At 42.4% G+C, this 21,351-nt stretch overlaps 1 protein-coding gene across 3 annotated transcripts in view; it reads left to right on the forward strand.

Moving 5' to 3' along the window:
* Positions 1-1,278: 1,278 nt before the first annotated feature.
* The window catches only part of SMYD1 (SET and MYND domain containing 1), a 37,931-nt gene continuing 17,858 nt past the window's right edge, over positions 1,279-21,351 (forward strand). For 2 of the 3 annotated variants that reach the window (XM_063078446.1, XM_063078447.1), the window contains exons 1-4: positions 1,484-1,761; positions 16,213-16,389; positions 18,901-19,114; positions 20,727-20,857. In XM_063078446.1, the coding sequence (XP_062934516.1) occupies positions 1,625-1,761; positions 16,213-16,389; positions 18,901-19,114; positions 20,727-20,857 (659 nt within the window). In that variant the 5' untranslated portion in view covers positions 1,484-1,624. The other variant, XM_063078448.1, reaches the window with a different exon arrangement.

Consider the following 21,351-nt stretch of genomic DNA (forward strand, 5'->3'; position numbering starts at 1 on the left):
ACTTTAAATGTCTTAAGTTGTTTTGCTCTTTGGGTTACATCAGAAGGCACAGAGATACTCTTCAGCTCCAGTGGCTATGTGTTCTGACCTAAAAACCAGGATATATGGTCTGACAAAGGATTTTGATCTGCTTCTAAGAGTCAAAGCAGTTTTGGAAGATGCAATTTGGTTGAAGACACATGAATTTCTGGTGTATCTTCATAGTTTGGGGAGAATAGTGTAACAGAATGAATAAAATAAAATAGCTACCCTTTAATGAAATGCCAAGTGCTATGCTGTGCTCTTTACACATATTATCTCATTTAATCATCATAAAAATTTAGTGGGGTAGAAATGATCACTCTTAAGGGCTGGCCCATGGCTCACTTGGGAGAGCGTGGTGCTCACAATACCAAGTCAAGGGTTAAGATCCCCTTATTGGTCATCTTTTTTAAAAAAAGAAATAATCACTCTTGTTTTACAGGTTCCATCTCAAGGTAATAGTGGCAGGTGCAGAATTCAAACCCAGACCTATCCGATTGAGAAAAAAGTGCTTGTGAACTACTACATTCATAAAGACCCAGGACATGGAGTTCCCCATAAATACATGCAGACCAGAAACTAAAAATATTATATGGAAGATAAGCCATAGCTCCAGATCTGCAAGTGTCTTTCTTTTCAACCTCAGTGAGCACTGCCTGGTGGGCATGAACAATGACACTTAATTCAGTGGGGATTTTAGAATTATCCCTCCAATGTCCTCACTTCTAGTATTATCCTGGCAGCGGATACATATTTGAGGAAAATTTGATAGAAAGAGATAGGGGTTTTATTTTTAAAAGCTGCCTTCTCTGTATCCAGGTATACCCAGCACACCTGTATTATCAGCGAAACTGAAAACAGGGAACTCCCAGACCTCCATGCCTTTGGGTGGAGGTGCTGTGGAGCTCTAGGTGATACTAGAGGAGGGATGCCCTTAGAGCCTAAATAGTTCTGTTACATATATGCCAAAGGGCTCAGTTTAGCTTGGGTACATGCTGCAAACAGTTTACCCATGGGGGAGACATTGGAGGTGGGGGGAGATGGTGGGAAGGATGTCAAGGGGCCCATCTCACTTGAGGACGTGCAAGCCTGACAACTGAAGAGTCCCAGAGCAGCAAATATCATCTTGCCTCTTCTCTTGAACTATTCTGGCTGTCTGCTTTTGATTGACGGAGGCATCTGGCTACTAAAAATACCCACTGACCAAGTGTTCCTCATTCCAACTAAAGCTGAATGCAACAGCAGTCCAGAACTTAGCACATACTGATAGCTTCTTCTTGCAGAGGAACTTTTCAAAACTTTTCAGGCCCAGTCCCAGAAACACACTGGTCCATGGTCATTTTCTGCAGTGTCAGCTTTGATGGGTGATGAATGAGATCCTTCCCAGACGACTGTCCTCTTGCCTGCCCCAGTCTCCACTTCCAGGAGAAGCGGCACAGTGGGAGGTGAGGGCCCAGTGGCTAAGAGGCGGGTTGGGAAGGGGAGGTGTCTTGTCCATTTATAGTCTTGCTCTTTGAGAGGCTGAAGGTGCTGAAATAGCAGCAATGACAAGAAGCTTGGCTCAGTTTGAAATATCTGCCTTGCTGGCCTGACACAGTCTGAAATGACAATCGGGAGAATGGAGAACGTGGAGGTCTTCTCTTCTGAGGGCAAAGGCAGGGGTCTGAAGTCCACTAAGGAGTTCTGGGCTGCGGACGTCATCTTTGCTGAGCGGGCTTATTCCGCAGTGGTTTTTGACAGGTATGAAATGTGGGGAGTGGCTTTTTTCTCTCCTGTTGGTTCGGCTGGTGCCAAAGTCCAAAATCCTTTGCTGTCAAAAATCATCAGGAGATGGGATAAAATTCATTCATTTTTTTTTTTTTTTTTGACATAGTGGCACTCTGACAGCTGATTGCTTTCTGGCATAACTTTTTCTGCAAGGAATCATTGCCAGTGTGATTTGCTGTGGTCCCTAGAAGGGTTGTAAAGGTGAGCACTGGCTTTGAGGCACTTTCTCCCAACACCAGTGAACTTGGCTGAGAGGGTGTGCTGGAGGTGGAAAGGTGGGTGTGGCACTGTGGGAAACATTTTCTTAAGAAAACTCCATGTTTTTTGCTTCTTTTGATATAAGAAATATTTTAGAGAATAAAGTAATTGCTGAGACTTTGAAAAATTAATTGTAAATACAAAAGTAAAAAAGGAACCCATTTACCTTTGAAAAAATTAGAATATTACCCAATCCCAGTTCTCTCTGACTTTCCTTAGATTATGATTTTAATGTATTTTCTTCTAGAATGTTCTTGTACTGTTACAGACATTTATCTGCATTTATCAAAATGGGTAGCTGAAGTTTGTCTATTTTTTTGAAGAAATGGTATCATACTTCAGATATCATTTTAGAGTTTGCTCTTTTCCCCAAACAACATGTTCTTGAACATGAGTCTTTCGATACATCTTTGAAATCCTCAAAAATCTGCTTCTTTTAACTACAGGTAGAACTATCAGTGTTGGTCCATGTGCTATATGGATCACCAATTTTAACTGCTGTAAATATTCCATCCTGTAAATATATGACATTTTATTTTTCCATTTCCCTATTGAGAGACGTTTGGTGGCTTCCAATTTTTCGTAAAAATGCTAGTTTTTGCAATTAAAATTCTTGACTGTGTCTACTTATACACATGTGTGATTGTTCTCAAGGGTATATGACTCAAGAGGGATTGTTGGGCCACAGGGTGTGTTTTCAGTTTTAATAGGCTATCCAAAGAGGCTCTATTAAATTTACATTTCCACGCATGTGGCTCTTAATGGATAGCACATTGGACTTCTAAATTTATATTCATAGTTCCCTACAACTCTATTTACACTGGACTACCAAACTACTTTTAAATTAGTACTAAATCTTTATTTATTTTTTTTAAAAAAACCTACATGGTAATTACATTAAAATGACAGTATTTCCTGAGCCCAAATTTGGGGTGACCTGCCTGACATTTATGTGGTTTGAATCAAGATGGCATCTGATAATCTAGGCTTTGTAGTCAACTGTCTGTGCCAGTCATGCTAGGCATAGGCACTACTTTTCAGAGATAATTAACATTCAAATTCTCTTCTCTTCCTGTCTACCAGATCTTCAGGGAACAGGCAGTGAGCTAGGGCCATGGCTTATCACCACCTGAAGAATATAAGTGGGCCGAGGTGACAGTAATAGCTCTTTGGGGGAGCTTGTCTGATTTCATTAGTTTATCTGTATGTGTGTCAGGGTTGTGTGAGTGCAGTTAGAGAGTCAGCTGGGCTGAGAATTAAAATACAAAAATCCAGAAGCACAGGGATTGTGAATGCTGATCTTGGTGCTGCTGCTGAGTTGCCACCTGACCGTGTGAAGAACACCTCCATTTGGTGTCTCCACTTCCCCAAAACCAATCTACCCCATCAGTTTCCCTTTCAAGAATGTTTGGAGTTGAATGGTTTTTCCTTCTATTGTAAAAGTAAAACATTCTTATTTTAGGAAATTTAGGAAGAAAAAAAATATCATCACACAAAGATAACCACTCAATATATTGGGTATTTCCTCCAGTTTGTTTTAAAACATAGGTTTCACGTGCTTATACTACATATACTACGTTTTCTCATTTAATAATTTAGATATCTTCTATGCTATTATAAACTCTTCATAGACATAGTATTTAAGGGCTGCATAGTATTTAAGGGATGCACTTGCTGATGACTGGACATTTAGGCTGTTTCCATGTTTTTGCTATTATGAGTAATTTGTTATTCATTTGAAGTAATAACTACAAAAACAACTTTAGTTTATGTTGTAGATACAATGCTACATAAAATGTTATATTATTATTACAGTAGTAAAACAAAATAGGATGATTGGGATAAATGATCTTTAAAGTGATTGGAGAAATCTATAACAGTTTTTTAAAGTGCTTTACTCAGACTTGTCACTGCACAGATGAGGGGGCTGTTTTTTCTTTGGATATACCTGAGGTATCTCAGAGAGGCCTCAAAGAAAAGCTTTACCCATTTTTGGTTCCTGGTAAGTCTCAGCCACTGTAGATGAAAAACTTGACTGGGGAGGTAGGACTGAGTCACCCACAAAAATCGCTCTATACAAGTGGCATGTTCTAATCCAGGTTATTGAAAGGCAGGCTTTCTGCCCTACCCTTCCAAAACAAACATGAGGAAAGATTTTCTTTTTAGTTGAGTACTGCATTAAATGAAAGTTAATTCTTTCAAACAATATATGTAATCAATATTATATATTCAAACATGTATTATATATGCTAACAGAATAAATGAACACCTGTGAAACCACCATCCAACTTAACTAGAATATTTCAATATGTTTCATCTTCTCTGTCTTTCTCTATCCTGTCCCATGCCCATCCCAAAGGTAACTAGTAACCTAAGTTTTGTGTTATTTATTCCATTGCCTTTTTAATAATAGTTTTTAAAATAGGTACATATTTCTAAGCAACATATAATTTAGTTTTTATGTTTTGTTTTTGATTTTTTTAAAGAAAGGTACAATATTATACGAGTATGTAATTCTATGCCACTTACCGCTTTCAGTCAAATTTTTATTTTATTATTCATCTATATGTTTTTATGTAACTAATGAAATGAGCAAACTATGTGTGCATTTGTGTGTACCACAATTTATTTTTCTATCCTCCTGTGAATGGTTGCTATGAACATATTTGTTCCTATCTCTTGGACAGCAGATACATGAGGTGTGTATCCTAGGAGTGGAATTACTGAAATATTAATGTATGTAATATTCAGCTTTAAAATGTAATGTCACTCTGTGAAATGCTGATTTGAAAGTCTGAATTGTGTCTTTGCTAGAATAGGCTTAGCTTAGCACTAACAGAAACAATTCGGGCCCTTATAATACAGTCCTTAGTCTGATTAGGATCTCTTTTACTTTGCTGGTTAGAAAAAGCAGTTGGTCTACTTAAAGTTAAGAGAGCAAGAATAAAGTTGGGAAAATTCTTTCAGGCCTAGCAAATATGTAGCACTTGGGTTACCATGATCCCTGGCAGGCATGGCTAATCAATCGGGCACACTGTCCTCCTGAACTCCAACATGGACTCAGAATCCTTTATAGCAAGATGCTCCAGGGGGCCACTAATGATCTTTCAGAACTGGCATTTGAAATAAGTCTATCTGCCATTCCTCTTAGATGTTTTGGTGGGGTGCTGGTAGGCAGTGAAGGTGAAGTAGTGGGGTGAGGTCGCTCACCAAGGAGTTGCCTTTCTTAGACATGGTACGTTAGCCCAAGTGATCCTGCTGGCTTCTACACAAGATGGGGCTAATCTGGGAATTCATGATACTGTTGTTTTTTGTTGTTCAAGTTTAATAAAAGCTTATTTTAGAAAATTTGTAAATGTTGGAAAAGGCAAAGGAAGAAAATAAAAATGCTCTGTAATCTTTTTTTTTTTTTTTTTTTTTTTAAAAGATGACCGGTAAGGGGATCTCAACCCTTGGCTTGGTGTTGTCAGCACCACGCTCAGCCAGTGAGCAAACCGGCCATCCCTATATAGGATCCGAACCCGTGGCCTTGGTGTTATCAGCACCACACTCTACCGAGTGAGCCACAGGCCGGCCCGCTCTGTAATCTTATTACTCAGACAAAACTACTATTAACATTCTGGTGTATATCCTTCCAGTCATCTCATGCAAACATAATGCTTATAAAATATTCTGTTGACGGGCTGGCCTATGGCTCACTTGGGAGAGTGTGGTGCTGATAACACCAAGTCAAGGGTTAAGATCCCCTTACCGGTCATCTTTAAAAAAAAAAAAAAAAAAAAATTCTGTTGATCCGATGAGTTGTAGGTGGGGCAGGGGGGAGCTGGGAGAAACACTTTGTTAAATGTATACCTTAATTGTAAGACACATTCCTAAATTCAAGATAGTAAAATGTGGGGGAATAATTTTACTTTAGAATAGAAGGAATATGGCACACTTACAGTATTCTATCAAATCCAGGATACATATTTCATTTTAACATCTCTGGAATCATCATTATCCTAAAATCTATGGCTCATTATGGCTTAATTGGCAGAATTTGTTTCTTAGTGGTAAATAAAAATGCTGCATTTAATAATCATTTAATAATTTTAACAATTTAAGGTTATTAAATTGGGCATTTAATAATTTTAGTTTGGATGGAATTAAGTTGTATATATTTTTTTCTTTCAAAAAAAGCAGGATTCTTCTATAATCTATTTTCTTCACGATATGTTGTGAGTTACTTTCTAAAGCTTCTACACCATTTTGATGACTGTATAGTATTCCTTTTGTTGACTGTTATATATTAATTTAACTAGATGCCATATTTTGCATATCAAGGATGCTTTCTACTTTTTTTCCTAGCAGATATTTCCATACATCTCTGGTTAGTTATTAAAGATAAACTCCTGAAAGTAGAAATCTTGTATTCGAAAGCCATTCTTAAGGCTTTTGATACAGATGTCTAAACCATCTCACCAGAGACAACCCTACTGCTCTCTACAAGCAGTACAGGGTATGCCTCCCCACCCCAGCCCTGGGAAAGGCAGAAGGCTGTCTTTTACTCTTTATATTTTCCAGCTTACTATGTAAAAACTTATTCTGCTATTGTCTTAATTTGAATTTTTTATTATTAGAAAAGTGAAAGTTTTTTTTATGTTTATTAGTCATTAACATTTATTCTCTTATGACTTATCTGTTTTTTTAAATGCCCTTCAGTTTTAACATACAGAGCTCATTTGTTTATTACTTCTTTATTTCCAGTTCTCCTAAATTGTTTGAATTCTTTGTATCATTTTTGTTTTAATTTTAACTGTTTTATAGCCAATTAGTTTTGTCTTTCTTTAATTTTACATATCTTTATGTTAAAAATTATCCATTTTCTTATGTGTTCTTTTTAAAATATCTAAGCTTTAAGATTCTTTCTTCTTCCTTTAGTTTATTTTTTATTCTAGCTCCTTATTGTCATTGGCTTCTTCATTTTTCATTTTCAGCTCACTTAGTTCATTTCATGTCAAGTAGAATGACAAGATAAATGGTTTTAGCCTTAATAGTGACTCATGCCTTCAGCGAGGAGATTAGATCCATATCTTTGCTGTGGTTGACCCTGGAAGGACTGACTCTTCCAGACCCCCGAAGTGGAACCTTCATCTTTTCCAAACTCTAAAATCAATCAGTTAACTCAGTTGTTCCACATAGTAAAATCCACAGAGGACAATTTATTGTAACATGAATATAATTTCATCATTTCAATCTCCATCACCACCACCGTCATCGTTACCTTCAAACAATATCCATACCTAATACATATACGGCCAAACTGGAATGAGCTCAGGATTGAGCAAGTGAAGGAATTTGAAGCATGTTATACAGTCATGTTGGGGAGTCTCTTCTCCTAATTGCCATCTACAAATAATGAACTTTCTTTTAGAAAAAAGAGGTTCTGAACTTTATTAAAAAAAAAAAAAAAAACAGAAGGGGTAGAATCAGGCACCTTGACCAGAAGTCTCAGAGTCGTATTACAGGTCAAAATGGAAAAGAAGAAAAGCCCCAGAAGTCAGAGCTTAGATTATTTAAGAATTATGTAGGCCCTGGACGCCCCCCAGCTTTAAAGGCACCACCTCACAATATGTCAGATGTAGTTCTGCTAATCACTTCTGGATGGATTTTTCTAGTTTTGCTTGTGAAATTGTTATTGGTTTTCATTTTAATTTTTTTCATTTTTGTTTAAAAAAAAATTTTTTTTTTAGCACTATTAAAAGTGTTGTCAGGCCCCACACTTTTTCCTGGGATACCTAGAAACTTTTGGGCCCTCAGCACTGAACTTCTATTGCCACATGGGTAGAAGGGGCCTGTCAGTGCTGTCTGGAGATGGAAAGGGCTGTTCCAAGGCTCTCCACTATTTCCTGGTAGAAACTTGGCAAGGATGCTACACACAGAGAGTCAGGCAATGGAAGAAAAATTGAGTCATATGACCCTGAACATCTCGTCCAGCCTGAGATTCTATGGGCTGCATAATTTCTTCAGTCCATGTAAAGGGCTCGAGTGTAGCAGGAGAGGAATGCTAGGCTAATAGAAGAACGGAACTTATTCTGATTATTATTTTATTTTAGCATTGAATACAAGAAATGACACAGGAAGGTTATTGTGGGCAGTGCTAGGAGACAAAATATTATTCAATTATCTCTTTTTAATAGTCCCAAATGTCTTGAATTTAGAATTTATCTAGCCTAGGTGTTCCTCATCTGGATGCATGGATCCTTAATGAGAGAAACGCCTATAACTGGAGAATCAAAGTCTGTATGGATGCACAAATAAGCTTTTTATTTCTGGGGAGAAAGTCCATAGCTTTCATCACTTTCAAATGGTCCCCAACACAGAAGGTTGAGACCCATTGAATTCATTCAATGCTCTCTAACAGTTGGGGAAACTGAAGTGTAGAGGGGTCTTCCGCAGGTCACACAGGGGTGTCACAGGGCAGAGCTGAGTCTTCTCACATCTTGTCCAGTCATCACTTCTCACTGACCCCTCCCCACAAGTGGGCTTTACAGCATTGCCTACTTAATTTTCATTTGTTCTTCTCAGTCTAGTTAACAATATTCAGTCTTAATAAAAGAAAGGGCACCCATCCATCAATTTCAGAAGAATCAAAAGCTGGTTCTGGGGCCTGAGAATGGTTAGATCCAGAAACTCATAGGTTAAAAACAGGAATATATGTATGATTAAAAAGGGAAAAAAGTACTTATAATAATAAACCAATGTATTAGTTTCCTATTGCTGCTATAACAAATTACTATAACCTCAGTGGCTTAAAACACAAATTTATCTTACAGTTCTGAAGGTTAGAAGTCTGAAATGGGCTCACAGCTCTGTGTATCTTTACCTTCTCTAGATTTTAGAGTCTGCCACATTCCTTGGCTCATGGCCCCTTTCCTGTACCTTTTTTTTTTTTTTTTTTGGCAGCTGGCTGGTATAGGGATCCAACCCTGTACGTTGGTGTTAGCAGCACCTCACTCTAACCAACTGAGCTAACCAGCCAGCCCTCCCACATCTTTAAAGCCAGCAATGTAACATCTTCTCCACCTCTGACCTCCTGTCCTTCTTATAAGGACCTTGTGATTACAGTAGGCCTGCCTAGATAATTCAGGATACTGTTCCCATTTCAAGGTCCTTAATCTTAATTACATCTGCAAAGTCCCTTTTGCCAAGCAAAGTAACGTATTCACAGGTTCTGGAGATTAGGACATTGACATTTTTGGAGGGCTATTATTCAGCCTACCACAACCAATAATACCAATTTTCTAGATTAATTCAATTTATTACAAATTATGTTGAGAAAGAGCAAGAATAGTTAGTGGATTTTTTAAAAAGTTCTTTAAATAAAAACTTGACCAGTTCCTAAATGATTCTGGTCATCAAGGAGATTATCTCTATGTATGCGTAGAAAAAAGAGGGGAGCATGAGAAAAAGTTGAGTACTTTTAAAGAAATTACTGTCAGTCAGGAGTTTTTGAAAATTGAACTTGTTATGAGCTTCTTTTGGTCCAGTGGTGACAGCTGGGCTTTTAGCTGGTGGAATTCTATGTGAGCCTCTGAGAACACCAGGCTTAGCCCTGGCATATGCACAAACACAAATGTGGCCTTTAATCTGATAACAGCTGGTGGGTGGGTGGTGGGGGACCAATGATGCTATAAATGGAAATAATCTAATAAAGGGATTAGAGAAATTCCTGAACAATTACTTTAGAAAATGAATGGGTAAGTTAAAGTAGTCAGGTTACAGTCTTAAATGTTAGTACTTGGTGTTGATAACCACAGCAGAATTAGAATTGTCTTTACCTGCCAAGGCAAGACATGTTGATAGATCACATGACACATTGTTAGCTGTGTTGCTGAATTTTACTAAATAATCCTTAAATTTAGAAATTTGGAAATAATTATCTTTTAAACATAGATTACATCAAATTGCAGGTTACCTGTCATTTTCACTCATTTGCATCTGAGGATGTGTTTTGAACATGAGATAAAAGGTGTGGTCACAGCTAGAGCACAGATATACATACAGGTCTGGGTGGGGTGTGTGGACCTTGTCATGTGGCAGATAAAATCTTGAGAGTCGGTGTTTTAATAAAAAAGGATGTTAAAAATAGATAGTAACCTCGAGGCCTTATCCTAGGAAGCAGTACCACCTAACTTTTTGTACCAAGGTAAATAACAGTGCAAACATGCATCCAGCGATGCCCCTCAAGTGTTGACATGGGCCATTTAAACACTACATTAGGTTGATCCGTAGGGGAAAAACATGAGCTTGCCAACTCTGATCATGTTGCTCCTCTCTGCAAAAGCCTTCCATGGCTCCCCTTTGCCTTAAGAATAAGGACATACTACTGAAAATGGCATTCTAGGTCCCCCACAGTCTAGTCATCTTTACAACTTTATTTCCTAATTATGGTACATCGTAAGATCTCATCAAACAGCTTCTCCTGTTTCCTGTAAGTGCCTGCAAGCCCCCAAGGGAGACTTTGACTCATGTCATTGCCTCTTCCTGGAAGAACTTGACCTTCTTTGAGTGCAAACTCAGACCATCTTTGGAGGGCCAGAACAATGCCTCCTCATCTCCTAGGTGATGGCCTTTGTGGATTCCTCACCTCCCCCATTTCAGGGGAAGTAAGTTCTCTCTTCCTGGAACTTTACAGTAATTTACCACCACTCGTGCAGTGTGTGCCTCACCTTGTTTATAAGTGTTCGTGTTCCAGCCCAGCCTGGGGACTGTTTGAAGGCAAGGTCTGTGTCTTCTTTAACTTTAAAGCCTTCTATTACCTAGCACAATACACAACACATAATAGCTGCTCAATAAATTCTTGTGAAAGAAAGGAATGGGGAAAGGAAAGAGAAAAGAGGGAGGAAGGGAAAGAAGAAAGAAAAGAAAGATGGAATAAGAAAAGGAATTTAGAACATTGTAAAGTTATCTAGGTGCTTGAGGGATGGGATTATTTTAAGACTCCTGCCCCTTATCTTTGAAGGGAGACCTTCTGGCAGGCTGAGAGTTTTTGAGCAGCCTGGAAAGACAGAACTGTGGTTGGTTCAGTACTCTCTGGCTGTGTGTTTGGAGGGTTTGTCCACCGTGCAGGCACTTTGTCTTTGCATTTATCAGTCCAGTAATGAACTATTTCCATACAAGGAGCTGAGCAGCAGCTGCCCGTCCAGCCCTCCTGACTCTGACAGATGACAGAACCCAGGGCAGGGCCACAGAGTGAAGAGTGAGTGGGGACCACTGTCCAGGGCAGGGCACACTCAGGGCTGCAGGCAAAGCAGGGGGGCTTTGGGGCTGCAACTGCCCTCTGTGTTGGGAGCAGTGTCCTGCATCAGGGACCCTGTGAGGATAAAGATCACCACTACTCTAAAGGGTGGTTGTGAAGATTTAAAAAAAAGAATCACCAAAAACACCTCTTTGAAAATAGCAAGGCTGGCCAGTCAGCTCAGTTGGTTGGAGCACAGTGTCGATAACACCAAAGTCAAGGGTTCGGATCCATGCCCTAGCCAGCCACCCCCAAAAAATAGAAAGAAAAAGAAAATTGCAAAGTGCTTTATAGATGGTAGTTAGTGTCTTCTTGTGGGAATAGAAGGCATGAGACTCAGGAGAAATGGTACTTGCTGAAGGTTACCCAGCTGAGCCTGACTGGGACTAGCATTCTTTCTCCTGAAATCCAAGAAGTGGTTTAGGACTTCATGTCTTTTGGACATTCCCCTGCACTAGGGGAAGTAAGGGGGTGGGTATTTTTATCAGGGTGGTGCCCTTGTCCCCAAGCAGAGGTATTCCCCTTGCTGGACTGTCTTCCTTTCTGGCAGCTGCCCAAGTGGGTGTGGGCGGAGAGCAGGAGCTCAGCAATCACCTGTCCCAATCTCCCTATGTGACAGACGGAATGGGTGGACCAGGCTGACCTCTACTGAGCCCTCATTTAGGGCCAGGCTCTGTGCTGGCTACTGTACACATGTTGTTTCATTAATCCTCAAAATCACACCAAGAGTGGTGGGATTTTGGAACTTCTTTGTAATTTTCTTCTTGCTTGAATTTTTTAATAGTAAGTTTATTTCATTCAAAAGTAATAGTCACTAGTCTAAAAGATGTCAAGATCTAGGTGTTGTTCTTCCCATTTTCACATATGGAAAAAAGGCTCAGAGAGGTTAGGGGACTTGCTCAAGGTCACACAGCCAGTAGATAGTGGGGTCAGGAGTTCAACTCAGCTCTCACTGACTCCAGATCTCATCTTTCATAACACCCATTGAACCACACAGGCTTTTTTTCTTTTAACTTCCTCTTTCTGTCTACCTGACACTTCTCAGCAGGCCCCACCAGAAGGAGCAAGATTCAGGTGTTCTCTCATCTCTACATTCTGGAAGTTGAAGCATCAGCATCACCTGGGAGCTTGTTAGAATGCAGAATCCCAGGCCCCACCCAGACCTACTGAAGTAGAACTTGAGTTTTAACAAGAGCTCTGGTGATGTATGTGCATGCTGCAGTTCAGGAAGCCTTACTCCGCATCCTCCTTCTCCCCAGCTCCAGCTTCACGGCTAAGCCTTCATGGCAGGTGACGTGATGGTGAGAAGAGACCTAAATTAGGAGATAACTCATAATGCTTCCTGAGTTGCACCAGCTTTTTAAAACTTGTCTCTAGGCCCTAACAAAATTGTAGAATGGAATATTAAACACATTTGTAAACCTGGAGAAACTGTTTGGTGGTTCACATTTGGAAGCCATTGAGTTCACTTTAAGAAAAAAAAATCAATCCAAATTGATCACATGTTCTTTTTATGAAAAGAAATTAAAAGTTTATTACAGCAAAGCGATTGCAAAGAACCTTATGAGATAATATGATGGTGAGATATTGCTGAGCCAATAGTTGAATTGATTCAAGACCTGATAAGTGATTGTGTAAGTGATCGTAAAGGTCTCCCTGTCACCCAGCCTGGTGACATCAATATTGCAGCACCTCAGGCTCTGTCTCCAGCCTTGTCCTGGTCAGAGTGGTTATTAGTGACTTTGAAGGCAAGAGGACCATTTCACTGGAATTTATTCTGAGGAGTGTAACATAGCTGCAGTTCATGGGAGATGGACTATTCTTCCATTTGTATAGCACTTGTAAAGATGAAGAAACAGAACTTCTGTTATTCTAGGTGATCTCCTGGAGTTTTTATTTGTATTTAAAATTTGAAACAGTGAAACAGTGAGAACTGCGAAGTAGTTTTTGTCTGGTAGGTGAAAACTTCAGAGTATCCATGAAATATGAATATGTGAATACATACATATGAATAAAAATATGAGGATATTATACTAGAATATTCTCGGAATATCAATTTGGGTGTAAAATATTAAAGCAATCCCAGTGTGGGGTGGTTCTCTGATAGGCACCCCTGGAACAGACAGGGGTAGAGTAACATGAGGACTCTACTTCAAGTTAAACAGTTTAGTGTCATGAGGGAATTTTCGGAGGTGAAGGATGTGTTCACTGTCTTGATTGTGATGATTGTTTTGTGTGTTGGTGCACATGTCAGAATCTATCAAAGAGTACATTTTAAACATGTGCAGTTTATTGTATGTCAGTTATGCCTCTGTAAAGCTGTTTGGAAAATTCAATGCCATATGGACAAACAGAAGGAAACTGACTTGGCTGCAGTAACTTTGAGAAAGCTTGGGAGACTCTTAGTGACTATATTTGTAATTTTACCTTAAACTAATAAGAGTTTTTCGCTAAAGAGACTAATTGCAGCACAATGTTGAGATTCAGCAAGTGTAAATAGCACCCCATCTGGATACTAAACTCTGTCTGGGCACCATCATTGTAAAGATTTGCCACCCAGGGTATCACATTTGAGTGGCCAAGAGATTAGATTTGGAGGCTTCTTGGGATCCAATTTACTTGAGTTCTTTAGCAATCCAGTCCTTGCTGATGAACTTCAAATTCCTGCAGAGAATGCAATTCTGACTTGAGACACATGCAAGAAATTCATAGCTCTCATCTACAGGGGTTTGGAGATTTTACTAAATGGTCAGGGTCCCACGTGAGCCCCATGTGCTCTGTTCTTCTGGGGCACTCATGACAAATGACCTTCTTAGGCAGAGCACTGCCTCAGTGGCATGGTTATCATGGGCTGTGGATTCTGTGCAATTCTAAGTATGCTGGTGTAATTCTACTCCTCCTCTTTCACCAGGAAAGCTTAAGGGAACACAAGGGTGTAAGAGTAAGGAAGACATTATCTCGGGCATAACCTTGAATCTGCTTAACATAAAATAAGCATTGACCTTTCATGCCCTTGAGGACTTTACAATTATTAACCAATTATTACCACCTTTCGGGGAATGGGGACATAGTAGTGTGTTGTCAGCCAGCCAGAGGCTGAAAACTGTCTGGACTCTGGGAAGCCCAGGACCTAGCTTAGAGCAGTAGTCCACGCAGTGCCCTCAGCTGGCTCTGCACCTGTCTTTCCCCATCTTGATGCCACACTGGGACCAATAGGCCTGATCTTTGGGCTGGCCCTTGAGCCTGACCCCTAACACTGGCCGCTGGACCTTGCTTGATTGCCTGCTACACCCACATGCCTTTGGCTGCAGGGACCTGTTGTGGGCATGTCGGAGGCCACCAGAATGTTGTGAGAATCCCAGAAGCCGTGCTGTACAAGTTGCTGCTGAAGAAGCTGTGAGGGTTTAACTTAGAGAAGGGAAATGAAAGGGAAACACAGCAGTGGTCTTCAAGTTCTTGAAGAACTGACCCGACCAGGACTGCTCCACTGGGCAAGGATCCAGGGGGCCAAACTGGGGTACAGGAATATGTTTCATGGGGGCGCAAATTCAAGCTCAACACAAGGAAGAAGTTTGCAGCAATTGACAGGCCAACTGCAGACTGTTCTTAGAAACAATGAACTCCTTTTCACCATGGGAATTAGGAAATTCATGGTCAGGGATGGACGCATGGGATTTCTATACTTGAATGTACTATTAAAGTTTCTTCCTCCAGGCTCTAGAATTCTGCAATTGTAAAAGCACCTATTTTCTTATACTTTTGAGATCCCTGTTCAGACTGTCAACTCCAACCTGAGTTTACATAACCACTTCCTCTCAGGGAGCTCAGCGCTTCCCTGCACATCACTGAACTCGTTTTCCTCATTTCTTTGCTTCTGTGGCTGGGATTTCTCTTCCCCACATTGCAGGAGCATGCAGTTGGCCCCCGAGATACTGTGCATCACACAGATTTCCCTCACCCTGGGTGTCCAGCTACGTCTTGAAATATGTTTCCTGTATAGCCTTTGCTCTTTTCTGTTTGAATGATGGGTTTAACATGGGGGACACAAAGGTCTCTAACGGGAACACTGGGTGGTTGGAAGCACAGGGTAAGGAGCCTCATCTTCCTGCATCTCTCTCTGTCACCCATTGAATGAGCATGCATTATTCCTTCTCATCACTTCCACCCTCTCTCTGAGCTGGGAGAATACATGAGATGAGATCTGTGACATCACTAACCTTGTAATTCTCACTGTTGCAAAACACACAGAACTGTGACATATCAATACGTGGACCTGATTTTGTGTACAATACTATCATATTCCTTGTCCTGTCATATTGCAGATTAGTTATAGTTTGTTATTCTTTTGGGAAGGGGACATTACATGTCAACAACAAGAAGGACACGTCACACAAATGCCCTCTCCCATGACATAGTGCCAATGACCTGTGGCTTTTGGCATGGGGACCATGAGGAATTTTGACCCATTTCTTTGGCATAGAAGACTTCAAGTGTCGACTTCAATGTGTTAGAGGGATCCCCTGTGCTCCCATCATAGCACTCATGATGCTGCATGGTGACTGCAAGTTTCTCTGGTAACCTGTGGTATTCCCAGTGCCTAACACACACAGGGCATGGATTTACACCTGTTGAATTGAAGGACATTTGTGCTCAGGGCAATAGTTTCTCCCACATCAGGGTCACTTAAAAATATCTGCTAAAGGACTAGTTATAACAGGGAGGGACCTTTAGAAACCGAAGCCCCTCATTTTGACAAGTGGTATCTGAAGCTTAGAAAGACAAGGATTGGCCCCCGGAGCCAGTACCAGCTCTCAGACCTCCCAACAGCAGGTGCAGTGTCCTTCCCACTGTGTCCCCAGTCATGTGTCATCTCCCTCCATTTCCAGCCTCGTGAACTTTGTGTGCCACACCTGCTTCAAGAGGCAGGAGAAGCTCCACCGCTGTGGGCAATGCAAGTTTGCCCATTACTGTGACCGCACCTGCCAGAAGGATGCTTGGCTGAACCACAAGAACGAGTGTTCAGCCATCAAGAGATATGGGAAGGTGCCCAACGAGAACATCAGGTCAGAGCTGGGTCCCAGGGGGGGACTTGGGATTCCCAAGTGTCGCGCTGGATATGGTGGCAGCGACAGCATTCCTAGGTCTAAGGAAGCCAGACTAAGTTCAAATCAGGAAAGAGCCTCAAAGAGGCTTCTGTTCCCTCCCTTCAGGTCTAAGAGGGAGAAGTGGGTGTTACACCCGATTCCAGACTGCAGCCACTGTGGGAGCTGGCCGGCAGACTCCTTCTGCATGACCACCCCAGTGTTTAGTTTTGTAAAAATTGATCTCGGTCCAGCCCGTGGCTCACTTGGGAGAGTGTGGTGCTGGTAACACCAAGGCCAAGGGTTCAGATCCCTATATAGGGACGGCCGGTTAGCACACTTGGGAGAGCGTGGTGCTGACAACACCAAGTCAAGGGTTAAGATCCTCTTACTGGTCATCTTAAAAAAAAAAAATTGATCTGTCAGTGTTTAAAAATTTGGAAATTTCACATTTCAAAAAATTAGGATTTCTGGCTTCTCTTGAAATAACAAAACAAAAAATAAAAGCTGAAGATCTGGCAAAATAGGCTGGAGTTCAATAGCATCTGTCTCCTTTAAAAAATACAGAGGACCAAGGTCACAGGTTTGGATCCCCGCACTAGCCAGCCACCAACAAAACAAAGCAACCACCAAACCCCCCCAGACCTTTCCAAGTCACTGCAGCCCAACTACTCCCTGTGGTCATACACATTACACCCGAAAGGGCATTTGAGTTTACAGCTAATGGCCTTTCCTGATGGCCATTGCCAGAAATCTCAGGCCAATACCTGGGGAGCCCCAGCTCAAGAGCTTCCAAGTCCTGGAGGTCCCTCTGGGCTAGGCCTGACCTGGGCTGCAGGGCGGTGCTTAGGCAGCCGGCAGTGGAGGGCAAAGGAGACGCGGCTGGTGATCCGGAGCATTCACACTCTCCCTGCAGCGTGTGAAGGTAAAACATAGAATGAAATGATCATATCCTGATAATTTTTAGGCAGCTGCAGGGTGAAATGGCTCAGTCAGCTTCCCCATCCTCCTTAGCTGAAATCCTACATATTCTTCAAGACCCAAAGTAAATGTCACCTCCTGGGATGGGAGCTTAGTTCCTCCATCTGCACAGTTCCAGTTAGCAGTTTTTTTCTGATACTGAGTTGAAATCTCTCACTCATTGTCCTCTATTCTCTGAGCTTCATGACCATTTTCCCAATATTTGAAGGCAGCAGCTCTACCTCAGACCACATCCTGACTCTCATTTTCCCCAGTGCTGTCCTGGGTTCCACGTGGGGACACTTCAGTTCCCAGGCACCCAGGGTCTCCAGCAGGGCATCTGTCTAGAAATAACTCTGTGACTCGAATGAGAGGAGAAAAGGGTCTGTGCTTTGCCAAGGGGGTCTCTCCTAAGGGGCAGAGTCTGCTCTGTGTCACCAGCCTCTCCCAGGCACCTGGACAGCATGAAGTCAGAGGGTGGCAGAGAGATACCAAAGTGTCCCTGGGTCACAGATTTCATTTTGTTGGGACAGGCTGCCTAAAGGTTAACAAGGAGGCCCTCCAGGTGAAGTACGTCCCCTGTCTCACACACAAAGCCCTGTGCTCTGGGGCCCCTCCTCCCCCACAGCCCTCAGTGCCAGCCAGGCCAGGTCCCTCCCCGCTCCCTGTGTGTGCCGTGCCCATGGTGGCCCTTGGGCCTCTGCTTACACTGTTTCACCACCTAGATTGCCTTCTTCACTTTCTCTCTCCCCAACCATTAAGAATTTGAATAAGCTCACACACGATGTGAGCATCATGACCTCACTTTGTCATCCGAATACCCCGGGAGGTTAGCACAGCAGGGAAACTTATCCCTATTTTACTGGCCACTGGATAGGCTCAGGGAGGTCAAATGACTTGCCCAGGCTCACACAGTATGAAGTGGAAGTGGTCACACCCAGCTCATTAGACTCCTTACCCAGTGCTCATCCTAGTGAGCCATACGGTCAAGAGAGACTCAACTGCCACCTGTCTTTGTGTCCCCAGACCCATGTGACCTGGCTGCTGCCAAGCTCTCCACAGCTGGCTCCCTGTGCTCCAGTCACTTTGGCATCTTGCTGTTCCGCCGTCGTGCCAAGCTCACTCCTGCTTCAGGGCCTTTGTGTTCGCTGCTCTTCCCTTCCAAAGCCTGCTTTCCCCAGCCTCACTGAGCCAGCTTCTTCTGTCCAGCCCCATCCCAGCTCAAATGTGCCTTGTCCGTGACACCTCCCCAGTACCTCTGCTTCCTTCCCCCAGCCACTCTCCATCATGTCACCCTATTTTATTTTCTGCACAGAACTGACCACTACTTAAAATGGTCTTGTTTCCTTACTTCTCCCCTGCTGCGAGGAGCTTCATTATAGAAGAAATTTCATATTTCTAGTTCAAAACTGTATCTTGGGCCACACACTGTGCCTGCCATGCATTAAGCACCCTATGAGTGTTTGTGGAATGAATGAATGAATGAATGAATGAGTGCAGCGGTGGCCTCCCTAACACTGTCTCTCTTCACAGGCTGGCGGCACGCATCATGTGGCGGGTAGAGAGAGAGGGCACCGGGCTCACAGAGGGCTGCCTGGTCTCTGTGGACGACTTGCAGAACCACGTGGAGCACTTTGGGGAGGAGGAGCGGAAGGAGCTGCGGGTGGACGTGGACACGTTCTTGCAGTACTGGCCTCCCCAGAGCCAGCAGTTCAGCATGCAGTATATCTCGCACATCTTTGGAGTGGTATGGCCCCCAGAGTACCCCCCCCAATGCCCCCTCCTCTCAGCCTTTCTGTCTTCCTCCTCCTTTCTTCCCTCTTCCCCTTTGGGAGGGTGGGGCTTCTCAGAGGTGAACAGCTCTGAGGAGGAAGCCCCATCTGCCCAGGGCAGTGACTTCTATTTCCATAAAGATCACATCCAGCTCAGGCAACCAGGGACTCTGGTGAAGTCTGCCAGCTATTTACCAGATGTAGAGGAACACCTACTGCCCCTTCCATTTCTGAGCCCAAGGACAGGCCCCTAAGTGACCTAACTTAAAAAGATTCTAGAGTATGGTTCTTCAGAAAGGAGGGACCATCGTGACAGCTGGGATTGTCCAACTAAGACATTCCCAGAAGCTGCCAGGCCAGAATTGGGAGGTGAGGCCAATAGAAGGACTGAAGGGAGTTGGAAGCTTTAATGAAGACCTCTCATCCTGTACTGTTTTCTGGCTTTGCATACTTACTACGGGGTCATTCCTGCCCCATCTGAAGTTGGCATCCCACATATAAACTTTATTTATTTACTATCTCTGAATGGTAGATTTGGATGGTAATTAATCTTCTTGATTATTTGCACTTCCTAAATTTTCTCCTCTCCTCATTGAAAACAAAGACCTGATCACCATCCTTTCCTGTCCATCAGTCACTTTGGAAATAAGATTGTTCCTTTCCCCAGGTCTGCTGGGCAGGATCAACAGGAGCCTGGGGGATCAGGAGGCTCAGGCTATGGGCTAAGGAGGTAGATGTCTTCCATTTGGCAGGTCAGGCCCCTTGGGTGAGGGTGGTGAGCCGGCTGAGGAGGGAGGTTATTGTAATAACAGCAACAGCATGATCACATTCAACATCTCTTCAGTCCTCAGCATGGAGAGAGAGAGAGAGAGAGAGAGAGAGAGAGAGAGAGAGAGAGAGAGAGAGAGATTATATTTATTTTTATGCATTTTTCATACCCCGAGAGCAGATGTTTGGAATCTGTTTCTATAAAGAACAACTTATTTTTAAGGAAGAGAAAGTCAATTGAATGCCATATCGGTAATAACCGACTTGATTTGCATTGCATCTCAGAGATAAGTGTTAAATATGGCAGTCATCAGATTTTAAAATTGTGAAAAGAGAATATAAAACTATCCACAGACACAAAATAATCTAAAAGAGATGTCAATTTTATTTTATGAGCAGCCACAGGAGTTGAGGGTGGGTAGGCACAGGACGCAGGGGAGAGACAAGGAGACACACACACATGGGCAAAGCAGGGCATGGAGAGAAAAACCAGGACAGGTAATGAGGAAGATTCATTGTCTCTCCACAAAAGGGGAGAGACTTCTCAGAACCATCTCTCTTTGGCCTTTTTAGAATATAGGCACCCAAGACTTTCGAGGTAGTGATGCACTTTTCAAACAGTACTCTCCCATGCTGTTAATCTTGTGGACCACTTGGAGTCACATAGAGAACAGGAGACTGTTTTGTTTCTAGACTCTCTGAGGATCTCCAGGGTGAGACCGGGTCTTCCATTTTTTTAAACTTCTCTCAGCAGCTAGGTGATACTCTGTCGTTAGTCCATGTCTGCTGACTGACTATTTTGTCTTTTCCTCTGGGTAGATTAACTGCAACGGTTTCACTCTCAGTGATCAGAGAGGCCTGCAGGCAGTGGGCGTGGGCATCTTCCCCAACCTAGGCCTGGTGAACCATGACTGTTGGCCCAACTGCACAGTCATATTTAACAATGGCAAGTGAGTATGTCATTAACTGGGGGTATACGTTGGGATTGGGGAGACATTATGGTGTTTTCTCCACTTGACTCAAACCAAAGTCAACCTGTTCTTCCTGAACTAGCATGGATTTCAAACGTGCGGCGAATAGAAATCTCATTCTAGAATAATTGTGGATGGAAGAAAGGTAATGAGGAGGATATCAAAGAATTCCACATGGGTCATTTCGGAGTCTTCCCATATTTCTTGAGGCTACTTAGACGTGTTAGATAAACCTCTCGCTACTATTTTCAAACTTGAAGCCTGGGAGTATCTATCTAGAGGTCATTGCAGGACGACATCAACTGAGAAGGTCGCAGCGGGAATCAGAAAGCATACTCAAAGGCGTTTACCCAAAGAGAATTCAATGAAGGGACAATTTACAGAAGTGTAGTCAGAGTTTAAGAAACTAACAAGGAATAGTGAGGTACCCAGGGTCTAGCAACATGAAACCATAACCACCTCTGAAGAAAGCA

This window comes from Cynocephalus volans, chromosome 14 (genome assembly GCF_027409185.1).
Source record: "Cynocephalus volans isolate mCynVol1 chromosome 14, mCynVol1.pri, whole genome shotgun sequence".
In the NCBI taxonomy this organism is placed as follows: domain Eukaryota; kingdom Metazoa; phylum Chordata; class Mammalia; order Dermoptera; family Cynocephalidae; genus Cynocephalus; species Cynocephalus volans.